Raw genomic sequence first — 14,136 nt, 5'->3', positions numbered from 1 at the left:
CGCGCACAGGTACCGCGAGATATCACTATTTCATGACAGACATCGCGATGTTCACATTTTTGTAAATTTCCGCGCGGAAATATTAATCTACCTTATTTTTTCTCAGGTGAAGTGTGTATGATAGTAAAGTAAATAATATAGCTAATAGCAAAAAATATTATATGGTAGTAAACATATATTATGATAGGACATAATGAAAGGAGACAAGGTGAAGGAAAGGAAGCAAAACCTTGTGCCACGGCACTTTGGGTATATTTTAATAGTCTGAAATGGGCTCCTCTCCTTGTATCGTTCATCTGCAATTCAATACTGACCTGTAAGTGTTGGACAGGTTAAGCATACCTTTAGTAGGTTCCCCCCTTACCCTGCCAGGTCAGTACAGATAAGACGACAAGAGGCTATTTTCTTACATGGTCTAATGCCCTCTTCAGACCCCTCTCTCTCCTCTGCTGCTCCCTTTCTATCTATCTTCACCTCCCCTCTTCCTTCTTCCTTTCTATCTTCTAGCTCAGCGATATAAGGAAAGAAGATAAGGAAAGGATCAAGGAAGCCATTTTACAGTACTGAGACACAGCTCTGCCAGTGAGCCTGCCCAGTAGGCCACAATCCCAGTCAGTCAGTTGGCAGGGAGTTGAAGAGACCAGCTGGAGCATATGTTGAGGCAGGGCCGGATCACCGAACGAATGGGGTTAGGGCCCCGCTGGAAGTCGGGGGCCCCCAGATAGCATATGATAGAAAAATGTGTTGATTGCAGGAAATAAGCTTTAAAACTGCAACATTTTCTCTCAGCCTCATGGCAAAATTTGTAGAATAGCAGTAAATTAGCTTTAAAACTGTGTAGAAAATGTCTAGAATAGCGTTATAAAACTGTACATTTTTCTTTCTGCACCATGGCAAAATGTGTTGAAATTCAGGAAGTTAGCTGATTTCCACACAAAAAAAAGAGGCCGGTGCCCCGGGGCCCCAAATGCGGTAGTCCGGCCCTGTGTTGAGGGGATCAGGTGAAGAGGTCCTCTGTAGCTCAGCTGGTAGAGCACGGTGCTTGTAACGCCAAGGTAGTGGGTTCAATCCCCGGGACCACCCATACACAAAAATGTATGCACGCATGACTGTAAGTCGCTTTGGATAAAAGCGTCTGCTAAATGGCATATTATTATTATTATAATAGGCTGTGTGGCAGAGCTTGGCTGTGGAAGATTTGTATAATAGCAAGCCACAGACAGGGAGGGAAGCAGTAGGAGTTGGGAAGAAGAAATCCTTGGCCGTGTTCCCTTGCTCAGTCGTTGCATGCATCAACCAATGGTTGCATGCTATGTCATCGACTGTGCAGTTGCGCACCACATTGCTATACCATATGATGTGGTTAGCTGATACGTAAAATACCTATCCAGTCGTTGTAAGATTTGGCATGCATCAGCAACGTCTGAGCAGGGGAACGCAACCCTTGTCTGTCTCACAGGTCAAACCCCCAGACCAGACATTAGCCTAGCTCTTTTTGTGAATGTCAACAACCTTTGACCTGGAAGTGAACTCAGTGTTAAAAGAAAGTTCAAAAAGTGCAAAAAATTGGGAAATTGTGTACCGGTATGTGTGTAGATATTCATATTTTCTGGGGAGTGGAACATCGCTCGTTGTTCTACCTTATGTTATTTTTTGTACTACATTGATATTGATTACTGCATTGTTGGGTTTAGCGCTTGCAAGAAAGGCATTTCACTGTACTTGTGTAGATTACATTAAAACTTGAAAATGAGTGTAATTACAGGAGTGAAAAATAATGAAATCGTGAAGTTACATGATGAGACATCCCTGGATGCACTCTGCTCTGTGCTCTGTGCTCTGTGCTCTCTGTGTGTGTGTGTGTGCGTGCGTGTGAGTGTGTGTGTGTGTAAAGCAATGGAAGCTTGATCAAACACAAATAGATGTCTGCTAATGCTCTGCTGCCATCTGCTGGGCAATCTAATTCACAGCAGCAAAAAAAACACGTGCCTACTGTTCCCATCAGCCCCACGGTATATTTCACCGGAAGAAATCGTCTGACTCGTCCCTTCTCTTCCTCTTTCCGTCATCGGGGTTTAGGTAGGGGAATGGCGATTTTATTCTCTTCACATAATCCGAGTTAAATCTTGTTTAAAATACTATCATCCTCTCGAAAATGCCCTTAGAACATGTATAATAAACACTGCTAAGTATAGTCGTTGTGTTATTCAAGCGACAAAATGTGATTATTGCGTTTTAATTATTGGATGAGTGGTGTGTGTGTATGGGTGCGCAGTGACATGGCCTGTCGTTTTGGTGTACCTGACAGTAGTTTGTCACTAGCCACCGGTAGCACGATTTTCTGGTTCTGTATTTATCCACGAGCGTAGAGCCGTCGGGCAGTTGCTGTAGAATAGTTCATATAATACCTTACCCAATGTTTAGTTTCATGGTTAGTTTGTAGTTGGAGTAAGTTGTATATCGTAGTGAGTGAGTGAGTTGGCACTGAAGTTTTATAGGTAGCTGAGTGGTGTTAGCATGCTAGGAAAATCCACATGCTGGCTGGCAACCTTACAACTACATGCAAGTGTATTGTCCATTTAGTATATTGATCATTTTTCAGTTATCAATAAACCTTTCTTGCAGAACCGGATCCTTACTTGATTTCAGAGTTAGTTGGTTAGCTAGCTAGGTAGATACTGTACATTTCATTAGTAGCTAACTGCGGCAAGTGGCCGGTATTTGTAGTAAAATTGTCTTAACTACATAACTCTACACATTCAATTATGAATGTAGCTTAGCTTGCTATCATGTAGGCTATTGCCAGTATATCTATTGAACTGTACAACTCTCTATACTTTGAGCCTGGCTCTAACAGAATACTCTTACTTGTTTGTTTCCAGTCACGATGGGACGTGTTATCAGGGGACAGAGAAAAGGTGCCGGTTCCGTCTTCAAAGCCCACGTGAAGCACAGAAAAGGTGCAGCTAAACTCAGACACATTGACTTCGCAGAACGTCATGGTTACATCAAGGGAATCGTGAAGGTAAATGCTCTCACAATAGCTTTTGCTGTTAAAATATACAAGGTTTTCTACAAGTTCACATGTTGCGTTTGCCATACATTGTTTTAAGTAGTTTATTTGGTGTAGCACCATCTGCTTTGGACCTGACTTGATCTTTGTCTCTCTCAGGACATTATCCATGACCCTGGCCGTGGTGCTCCCCTGGCCAAGGTGGCTTTCCGTGACCCCTACCGGTTCAAGAAGAGGACGGAGCTGTTCATTGCTGCTGAGGGCATCCACACCGGACAGTTCATCTACTGTGGCAAGAAGGGTAAGGAATGAAGATAGACACAGGGTTGTTAGTATGTGTCAAACATACTAATGCTATGCTGGTTAGATGGCACTTGTCTTCTCTTCTAGGATATTTTATCCCACTACAATGTGAATAACTCGTACCTTAATAACAATATCCCCCCTCTCAGCTCAGCTGAACATTGGTAATGTCCTGCCCGTGGGCACCATGCCTGAGGGAACCATCATCTGCTGCCTGGAGGAGAAGCCTGGCGACAGGGGCAAGCTGGCCAGGGCGTCCGGGAACTACGCCACAGTCATCTCCCACAACCCAGAGACCAAGAAGTCCAGAGTCAAGCTTCCCTCTGGCTCCAAGAAGGTCATTGCATCCGCAAACAGAGCTGTCGTTGGTAAGAACACAGGATATAAGATGTTTTGCTCTGTGTATGTTTTTTTTTACATTTACATTTTTTGTCATTTAGCAGACGCTCTTATCCAGAGCGACTTACAGGAGCAATTAGGGTTAAGTGCCTTGCTCAAGGGCACATCGACAGATTTTTCACCTACTCGGCTCTGGGATTAGAACCAGCGACCTTTCGGTTACTGGCACAACGCTCTTAACCACTAAGCTACCTGCCGTTAGCTGAAGGTTTCAGAGAAGATGGTTCCTGATTAATGGCGAGAGGTGGACGCATTACCTACATTTTGATCTTTGACTACAAACGTTTGACATTGATGCTTTGGTATGGTCAGTGGAATGTTGTTTTGATGTACCTTATGTTAATCTGTAGATAGTTTCTCAAACTGGGTCCAATGTAAAGTTTGGTCTGTCAAATTAACTACCATCTCTTGAATCATTGAAACGGAAGGAATCAGCTGTGATTTCCAGCTGCACTGTATGCACAGTGTTTTGGATGGATGTGATGACTGGTCGTTTATTTGCGAAGTTTGTAGGCAGATAGTTTAGCTAGAGACCAGGAAAACTTAAGTGGCTACAATTCTGATTTGCTGTTCAGAATACAGGTCTGCTACAAGTCATCGCATGTGACATGGTTGCTTTCAGAGCATATTGGCTGGGTAGGGAATCCTGTCCTACTGTCCACCTGCGTAATGGTTCTCTCTCCTCTGGGCATCAGGTGTGGTTGCCGGAGGTGGACGTATTGACAAGCCCATCCTGAAGGCCGGTCGTGCCTACCACAAGTACAAGGCCAAGAGGAACTCCTGGCCACGTGTTCGTGGTGTGGCCATGAACGTAAGTGGACATTTCATCTTCTGCATATTTCTTTTTGGGTAGGTTCAGGTATTTTTCATCCAACCCAATGTTTAAGGTTCAATTTGATCTTAAGTTATACCTCAAGTGGTTATTTTTCCAGAGATAGTTTCTTCTCTGCACCTGATGTACCTCCAAAGGTATGTAAATGGCCCTTTGCTGACATGTTTCTTCCCTCTTTCTAGCCCGTTGAACATCCCTTCGGTGGTGGTAACCACCAGCATATAGGCAAACCCTCAACTATAAGGAGGGATGCACCCGCTGGTCGCAAGGTCGGTCTCATTGCTGCACGTCGTACAGGCAGACTGCGTGGAACAAAGACCGTCACGGAGAAGGAGAACTAACTCCCTTTACAATAAAATATGTTCCAAGGAAGCTGACCTGTGACTCCTTTTTGTAGCGGCAGTGTTTAATGGTAACCATTGAGTTTGTTGCACCAGAGTTGGAAACGAGGACTCGCTAATAGTGAACTTGGTTGAATGGAATTAGGTTGAACAGCTGAAATCTCTGCTGCTGATTTTGGTAGCACTCACCTAGCTTCTAAAAGTGAGGGTTACATTTTATAGATGTGTAGTAGATTTAAGTGTGCGGTTCAGATGGGGCCAGATCACCATTAGTCTGCTTAATGGTGTGAAATATTATCCAAATCGCACATTTACAATTTGTTTACCACCGAACAATGAAAGACTAGTGAATCCTTTTCAGTGAAGTTGTAGACATTCATACATCGTTAAATACTGTAGGGGGAGCTTAATCATGCAGACCGATGGAGGAAAACGATGACTGGACCCGATGTAGTGACTTACAGTACACCGCATTTTATAGGCCTGAGTTCAATACACTGCAAAGCATGAATGATCCTGCATGTCTACTGGTTCTCAAGCTGCCTATAGGTGTTGGAGTTGGCCTAAAATGTGCATAATGTTTGCATGAATACAAGAGACAGTCAAGATTCCATGTTCTTTATTTGCTAAGGGTGCAATGCTTTTTTAAATTTATATTTCTGTGCACAAAAAACCTCAAAGTTCACATCGCGACTGTAGCTCCAGAATTCAACGTCACACCATGGCCAAAACAAAAGTCGGCAAAAAACTGGGCGCAGAACTCTGTACAGTCAATATCTCCTTTAAAAATAACACTAAGGACAAATGTTCCTCTTAAATCAAATTCTATTTTTTTAGTGAAATACAACAAAATAAATTCTATAAAATAAGAGCAAAATATTTAAATATAATACGGTGGGCAGAATATTTATTTGCAGGAGTATTTGGTATTTTTGACAAATCCAAAAAATACACGTTCAAGTTACCAATTAAATACAGTATTTACTGAGGTTTACATTTATCTCCTAAAGAATTACTTAGCTCAAGTTGCAACATGACTAACCAGACGATATCTTATGGTACAACCCTGCTGTGGGCCCATTCTCCATGGAGGGAGAGGTCTCAGATGCTGCGGCCCTGGTGAGCTCCATGAAAGAATGGAAGCGGTCAGGCGTTTGTCTAAGACTCTACCAAAAAGAGAAGCAAACCACACCGTCTAGTACACACCAGGTAGCCTGGCAGAGCAAATCTGTTGCATGTGGTTTTTATTTTTCTTAATTCCTATAGGTGAAAACTATGCTGCATCTCACCCAAAACTGACTGCCGAATGTGAAGTTGGAAGATTATAACAATGTGCAATTGAAAAGCCACTTAATCTTACATTGGTTCAAAATACCGCCCTTAACAAGGGGTAGATGAGTGTAAAAAAAAAAAAAAAAAGCCTAAATGAAGTGTCCTCTGTAGGATTAAGGACGACAACTGTCAGTTGGTATGATCACATCTTCCCTTGAGCTACGCTATTCTGGTGAGAAGCCATGCTAAATGTTACAGCATATTAACTAGAGCTTCCAAAAGGTTTGAATTAAATTACCAGAACAAAAAAAAAGGCAATGAGAGTTCCAGAACAATTTTGCATCACCACTTTTTCACATCAACCAAAACACCGTAAAAGTTCACCCAACCATTCCACGTCTCACACTAAAACCAACCCCAGCTCGTGAGTTGATTTGGCATGGGTCAAGAGGTTGCCAAGGAGCTTAATAATAATAATAATATAATAATGTGTCCTCCTAAAGGTGATTGACCAGTAACTGATGTCAGACCAAATCGCACTGCTGAGCATGGGTGATAAAACAAAAAGGAGTTCTCTTAAGCATTTTATTTTTTTGTTATCTCCCAACAGCAAACCTGACAAAGTTACGCTATTGCGTGGGATTCATTTTTTGAACAGTCAAAACATGAACATATTATGTACACCTTTTCGTCATGTAGACAAGCGCATCAGCATCGTCAGGCCTGGGTAATTTTTTATGTTTATTACAACACTATCCACTCCCCCTCTGCAGTCGACAGCAGCCAGGCCCCAGTCTGCAGGGAGAGCGCCCCCCCCAAGACAGGCAGCACTGTAGCAGACTCATGGGGGGGGGGCTTGGGAGGAGCTGTGAAGCCTGGCCCTACCCTGCCCTTGAGGCCCCAGAGAGAGAGAAAGTGTCCCGATCAGGAGCTCGGTCGGTCGACTGGAGGACGAGAGGAAAGAGAGAGCAGGACGATGGAGGCTGGAGGCACAGCAGAGGGGAGGGCCGTTGTTACTCTTTAGGCGGAGCAGGGGCCGAGGAGGTGGTGGAGGTGGAAGGGACCTCCTCAGTGCTCTCCCAGTTGTCTTGTGCTTGTGGCCCTGTGCCGGGGGCAGGGCCTGGGACTGAGGCAGGGTTAGAGGAAGGGACAGGGCTGGGGCGCTGGGGGTTGTTCATGTGCTGGGCAGCTGGGCCTGTGTACGGCTGCCCGTGGGGGTGGTTGTTCTGCTGGGGAATGAGAAAACAATCCGTTTTTAGTGAAACTACTGATGTACGGTGGAACTTGACACAAAATATCTGCCATTGGTTCTTCATTTGTTTAGAAGCCTCTGTTTACATGGATCCAAAAAAGTCAAAAGATCATGCTGCTTCTACAGTATAGTGTGTGGGTGTGTACCTGCTGAAACTGTGTTGTAGTCCCCGGAGACGAATGAGGGTAGAGGGAGATGTCGTCTGGAGGGGAGGTGTCCTGATCTTCAGGGGCTTCCTGGTCATCGGGCTCCTGGGAAATGAAGTCAAAGAATAGTTGTATTCCCAAAGCATTTTTCTACCTAACAACAACATTCACACAGCTCAAGTCTATGGACCCAATAGCAGACCAAAGAGTCTCTTAATATGCCTTTGCACTGGATCGGAACGTTGTCCTACTTAAGCCTATTTTAACTGAATGAGATGAAAGAGACGCACACGCTGTGTAGGAGAGTGTGACAGCCTTGGATGTTCTAATATCAACTGATGGAGGTATAAATAGAAAAGAGACTTCGTTATGTGAGTGGGTGTTATTCTCCGCAAGCGAGCTTCTCCACAGTGTGGTGGGAGACATGCTTTTAATGAGCTCATGTTTCCATATAACATCTAAGGTTCTGGGGCCAGAGCTGTTCTTATAATGTTTATGGGCTAATTTGCTGGGTCTAATACTAGATGCAAATGCACTGGATCCGAGAAAAACTGAAGGATTTATACACACTGCTTTCAGTTTGTTCTATCCATGATAGTTATTTGGCGGTTAGGCCAGCGTTATCTTTAGACTAGCATCTTTGTGCTTGGATCAATCAGATCAACTGGCCCTGTGTCTGTGTATCATGATTCGGTCTGCTTATAAAGACAGAGACTGACACACTACAACATACAGCTGAACACATTGCAACGTGTGACCAGACAAACCAGGGATGGAGAACAGCTTGTGTGTTAGTCTAAGTGGGGTAGAGGTAGATTCATGATATAACACAAACGTATTGTACTGTAAATGTGTCTGAAAACATGCACTCAATACTGCTACAGGCCCCTATCGTAATCCTACAATAACCTGTGGGTGAAGTAGGTGCTGCCTATCATCAATTAAACTTGTGGTCCAAATACCTACTTTTTCTAAACTAGTGGTTCCATCTGTCCAGAATTATTCTAAAATTGGACACGCATATATATGGGTTACAATTCTAACTGTATGCAAGGCAAAGTTTCCGATTAAAACAATCAACAATAAGACGTGAACTGTTCAATGAGTCCTGTTGATTAGCCATATATTAACACATGCAATTACATGGCTGACGCACAAACCACAGGTTGCCCCTATGTAGACCTAGTCTCAACACAAAAACATCACTTGAACACACAGTAAGTACACTACACATCATCAACACTAGGCTAGCACCTCATCATCCACTATAGTCAAGGCTAAGAGTCTTCGATCAGTTGTGTCATATGGCCGGCCACACCGCAGGTTGACTTTTCTTTGGGGAGGAGGAACAAACAGCTTTGATTGGATAAACAGTGTTACGTTGAGATGGAGAACCAATTAAACCAAAGAGAAGCCAGGAAGTCAGTGCTGCTTTAGGTAACCAATGGGACACTGCTACCGGACTGGAAAGAGGAAATGTTTGCTCACCGTTTGACTGTGTCTGTATTGTTACTACTGCCCAGGCTACTCTGCTCGTGGACAGACACTACTAACATAGCCCTGTATGGAACACCTAGTGAGAAGACAGAGTGGAGGAGGAGGGTGCCTGTGGCTGGGGGGGAGGGGGAGGGGGTATATATGAGGGCTTACAGTGTGCTGCTGTCCTGTCCCTTCCCCTGGCAAAAGCTGCTGTGGCGAGGACGATTTCCGCATGGCAGCATCTTCTTCAGACACCGCCTCACCGTGCTTCGTTAAGTGACACTAGTTTGAAATGGCATAATTGATATCACTGCATAATATATACACAAGTGTCAATAAACGATGCATTCAGGTGGATTTCTTAGTTTAAAAAAAAAGTTTTCAAGTAGCATGTCATTTTATTTCTATCATATTGCTATTTATAATAAGGATAAGTTAGGCTAAACATTATAATGTACACTGAGCTTCAGCAAATACAACTTTGTAACACAAATAAGGGAAATTATAGAAAAAAGTATTATAATACTTATCAACATGTTAGCTTACATTTGTATACACTATGGGCGTATAAACTGGAAATAACATTTGTCGAAAACTCAAAGCCCTGCCTACCTATAGTAAAAACACGCATAAATTCTGAAGATTACAAAAATACTTAAGAAATCATATTCCTGCAGGTAACAGCTTTCTAATCCAAAATAACCTTAGCGCTAACTTGGAACTCTCAACTGGAGCTTAAAAAATATTAAGTTCAAGTATATTTGATTGTACAACGCCTAACACTTGAAAAAAACCTGAGACAAGAGAAGAGTGAAAAACAGATGGTTAGCATTAACATGTTAACCATACATCACATGACAAAGAAAATAGTATAGTTTATGTATTGCTGCATAATGAAGTTCCACATAATCAACACTGCTCTGTTTTACAAATTCATGAACACTATTATTACAACATGCAAGCTCCTCGTCTCCACATTACATAATTTTAACTCTGTAGGTCAAAACCAACAAGGTCAGAATGGTGAATCCTTCCAAAAAGACACCACTTTTTTGGGGGGACTTTCAATACTGACCTCTCTACTTCAACTACTACCATTTTGGCCATGCATCCGTGTTAGATACTACTGTATTACCTTTGTGTTGTATGTGTGTGTCGTATAGTGTGTGTGTGCTCGCGCATCATTTGGTGTGAGTGTTACCTCCTCAGGGCAGAGTTCGCAGGCCTTGGCCAGGGTCATGCGTGCAGAGTGCGAGCGCTCCAGGAAGTATCCGTTGGAGGTCTCGTTGCTCTGGACTGGGGGAGACCAGTTGTTGTAGGTGTACTGGGGGTTCCCTGTGTAGGGCCTCCTCTCCAGCTCGTCACCCAGCCACTCCACTGCCCACGTCCACTTACGCTTCAGGTCCCCGTTACTCTGCAGGACAGAGAAACACACACGATTACTAAGAGTGCTTATGAATGACCTTTTCCCTTCCATTGCAATTATGAATCCTGAAATTATGATTTCATTTTTTCAATACAGAAAATCATAAATTAAGGGTTATTTACAGAATCTTCTCTGTGCCTTAATTCGGCTTCATAAAATGACTCCTAGATTCAGACTAGGGATGGGCATTTGACGTTCAATTGAAATAAATAAATTAGGCCCTAATCTATGGGCAGGGGCACAGCCATGGGTGGGTCTGGGAGGGCACAGGCCCACCCACTGGGGAGCCAGGTCCAGCCAAACAGAATGAGTTTTTCCCCACAAAGGGCTTTATTACAGACAGAAATACTCCTCAGTTTCATCAGCTGTCCGGGTGGCTGGTCTCAGACGATCCCGCAGGTGTGGAGGTCCTGGGCTGGCGTGGTTACACATGGTCTGCGGTTGTGAGGCCGGTCGGACGTACTGCCAAATTCTCTAAAACGACGTTGGAGGCGGCTTATGATAGAGAAATGAACATTACATTCTCTGGCAACAGCTCTGGTGGTCATTCCTGCAGACAGCATGCCAATTGCGCGCTCCTTCAAAACTTGAGACATCTGTGGCATTGTGTTGTGTGACAAAACTGCACATTTTAGAGTGGCCTCTTATTGTCCCCAGCACAAGGTGCACCTGTGTAATGATTATTCTGTTTAATCAGCTTCTTGATATGCCAACCCTGTCAGGTGGATGGATTATCTTGGCAAAGGAGAAAAGCTCACTAACAAGGATGTAAACAAATGTGCACAAAATTTGAGCGAAATAAGCTTGGGATCCTTTACTTCAGCTCATGAAACATGGGACCAACACTTTACATGTTGTTCAGTATAGAACACAAGGCCCATATTTTTAGAACACAAGGCCCGCAAAAAATAAATAAAACGCATTTATCTATAGGCCTATGCCAACAATACCTAATTTATCTAACCATTACAGATCAATCCTAATTGCTCAATTGCCCCATATATACAGTGTACAAAACATTAGGAACACCTGCTCTTTCCATGACATGGACTGACCAGGTGAATCCAGGGGAAAGCTATGATCCCAGCTCTTAAAACCACTTAAATCAGTGTAGATGAAGGGGAGGAGACAGGTTAAAGAAGGATTTTTAAGCCTCGAGACAATTGAGACGTGGATTGTGTATGTGTGCCATTCAGAGGGTGAATGGGCAAGACAAAAGATTTAAGTGCTTTTGAACGGGGTACGGTAGTAGGTGCCAGGCGCACTGGTTTGAGTGTGTGAAGAACTGCAACGCTGTTTTTCAAGCTCAACAGTTTCCCGTGTGTATCAATAACATTCCACCACCCAAAGGACATCTAGCAAACTTGACACAACTGTGGGAAGCATTGGAGTCAACGTGGGCCAGCATCCCTGTGGAACGCTTGACACCTTGTAGTCCATGTCCCGATGAACTGAGGCTGTTCTGAGGGCAAAAGGAGGTGCAACTCAATATTAGGAAGGTGTTCCTAATGTTTTGTACACTGTGTATATTCAGTCAATAAAAAAGCAAGTGCTATTTAAAGATGCACTATGCAGAATTCGCTCTGCCATTTCCTGGTTGTTAAAATACGAATAGTAATTTCAGTTTGTGACAAAACAAGCAAGTATAGTGTATCGAAATTTGTACTAATTAAGTATTCAACCCCTTTGTTATGGCAAGTCTAAATATGTTCAGGAGTACAAATTTGCTTAACAAGTCACATAATAAGTTGCATGGACTCACTGTGTGCAATAATAGTGTTAAACATGATTTTTGAATGACTACCTCATCTCTGTACCCCACACATACAATGATCTGTAAGGTCCCTCAGTCGAGCAGTGAATTTCAAACAGATTTAACCACAAAGACCAGGGAGGTTTTCCAATGCCTCGAAGGGCAGCCATTGGTAGATGGGTAAAAAATTATAAAAAAACAGACATTGAATATCCCTTTGAGCATGGTGAAGTTATTAACTACACTTTGGATGGTGTATTAATACACCCAGTCACTACAAAGATACAGGCGTCCTTCCCAACTCAGTGGTCATAGAGGAAGGAAACCGCTCATGGATTTCACCATAAGGCCAATGGTGACTTTAAAACAGTTAGAGTTAATGGCTGTGAAATTAGAAAACTGAGGATGGATCAACACCATTGTAGTTACTCCACAACAGTAACCTCATTGACAGAGTGAAAAGAAGGAAGCCTGTACAGAATAAAAATATTCCAAAACATGCATCCTGTTTGCAACAAGGCACTAAAGCAATACTGCAAAAAATGTAACTTTTTGTCCTTAATACAAAGTGTTATGTTTGGGGCAAATCCAATAACACATTACTGAGTACCACTCTCCATATTTTCAAGCATAGTGGTGGCTGCATCATGTTATGGGTATGCTTGTAATCGTTAAGGACTGGGGAGTTTTTCAGGATAAAAAATAAACGGAATGGAGCTAAGCACAGGCAAAATCCTAGAGGAAAACCTGGTTCAGTCTGCTTTCCACCAGACACTGGGAGATGAATTCACCTTTCAGCAGGACAATAACCTAAAACACAAGAGCAAATCTACACTGGAGTTGCTTACCAAGAAGACAGTGAATGTTCTTGAGAGGCCGAGTTACAGTTTTGACTTAAAAATCTATGGCATGACCTGAAAATGGTCAACAACCATTGACAGAGCTTGAAGAATTTTGAAAAAATCCAGGTGTGGAAAGCTCTGAGACTTACCCAGAAAGACTGAACTGTATTCACTGCCAAAGGTGCTTCTACAAAGTATTGACTCAGGGGTGTGAATACTTATGTAAATTACATATTTTTGTATTTCTTTATCAATACATTTGAAAACATTTCTAAAAACATTTTTTCACTGTTATTATGAGGTATTGTGTGTAGATGGGCAAGATTTTTTGTTGTTGTTGAAATTATTTTGAATTCAGGCTGTAACAAGAAAATGTGGAATAAGTCAAGGGGTATGAATAACTTCTGAATGCACTATATTATAGCAAAAAAAAACATGATGTAATATAACAGAATAAAATATAACAGAATATTTTTCAAAATGAAAAAAGTTGCCAGTGTGAAGTGATCCGCAATCTCGCATCTGGAACTGTTATTCTCAAACAGTGATCATTTGAAACAGGGCTGAATTTGGCGAGTTGAAATAATTTTTTCAGGGTTACATATACAGACGTTCAATTTAGTTTATTCTGCCTGTTCTTTGGAATTTTCCCAAAATGGATTAACAATTCCACTTTGAACACTGCATGGTGATGAATTACGGCCACGACATCTGTCTACAGTAGTCCCCTGTAGCTCAGTTGGTAAAGCATGGCGCTTGCAACGCCAGGGTTGTGGGTTCGTTTCCCACGGGGGGCCAGTATGAAAAATGTATGCACTCACTAACTGTAAGTCGCTCTGGATAAGAGCGTCTGCTAAATGACTAAAATGTAAATGTAGGCCTATGCTTAAATGATTCTGATGAAAATATGCTCTTTCTTTATAAACTAATGTTTTTGCGTATTTTCAGTATGGAACCTGTCTATGTTTCGGGGGGGTTATAGCCTAGGCTAACCAATTCTATACTAGCACTTCGCAAAGTAGAAAATAGACGGGACGCAATTATTCCAAAACTGCTGCTTGTTATTGGAACACATATT

The 14,136-nt window shown here is 42.6% G+C and overlaps 2 protein-coding genes across 10 annotated transcripts in view; one reads left to right on the top strand and one right to left on the bottom strand.

Annotated features, from left to right (window-relative positions):
• Positions 1–2,847: 2,847 nt before the first annotated feature.
• LOC121554588 (60S ribosomal protein L8) lies at positions 2,848–4,919 on the top strand. The gene is made up of 5 exons (XM_041868219.2): positions 2,848–3,025; positions 3,173–3,314; positions 3,466–3,684; positions 4,411–4,526; positions 4,730–4,919. Exons 1-5 carry the CDS (start codon positions 2,888–2,890, stop codon positions 4,886–4,888), a joined length of 774 nt encoding a protein of 257 aa, XP_041724153.1. The 5' UTR covers positions 2,848–2,887; the 3' UTR covers positions 4,889–4,919.
• Positions 4,920–5,492: 573 nt separating this feature from the next.
• Positions 5,493–14,136, bottom strand: part of LOC121554540 (probable ubiquitin carboxyl-terminal hydrolase FAF-X) — a 113,012-nt gene continuing 104,368 nt past the window's right edge. For 7 of the 9 annotated variants that reach the window (XM_041868153.2, XM_041868159.2, XM_041868177.2 and 4 more), the window contains 4 exons: positions 10,239–10,451; positions 9,209–9,319; positions 7,559–7,663; positions 5,493–7,389 (listed from right to left, as the gene is read on the bottom strand). In XM_041868153.2, coding sequence (XP_041724087.2) covers positions 7,174–7,389; positions 7,559–7,663; positions 9,209–9,319; positions 10,239–10,451 — 645 coding nt within the window. In that variant the 3' untranslated portion in view covers positions 5,493–7,173. The remainder of the gene's footprint in view (positions 7,390–7,558; positions 7,664–9,208; positions 9,320–10,238; positions 10,452–14,136) is intronic. The other 2 variants (XM_041868162.2, XM_041868208.2) reach the window with 1 other exon arrangement.

This window comes from Coregonus clupeaformis, chromosome 4, assembly GCF_020615455.1.
Source record: "Coregonus clupeaformis isolate EN_2021a chromosome 4, ASM2061545v1, whole genome shotgun sequence".
Lineage (NCBI taxonomy): Eukaryota > Metazoa > Chordata > Actinopteri > Salmoniformes > Salmonidae > Coregonus > Coregonus clupeaformis.
This window is presented reverse-complemented; position numbering and strand designations above follow the sequence as displayed.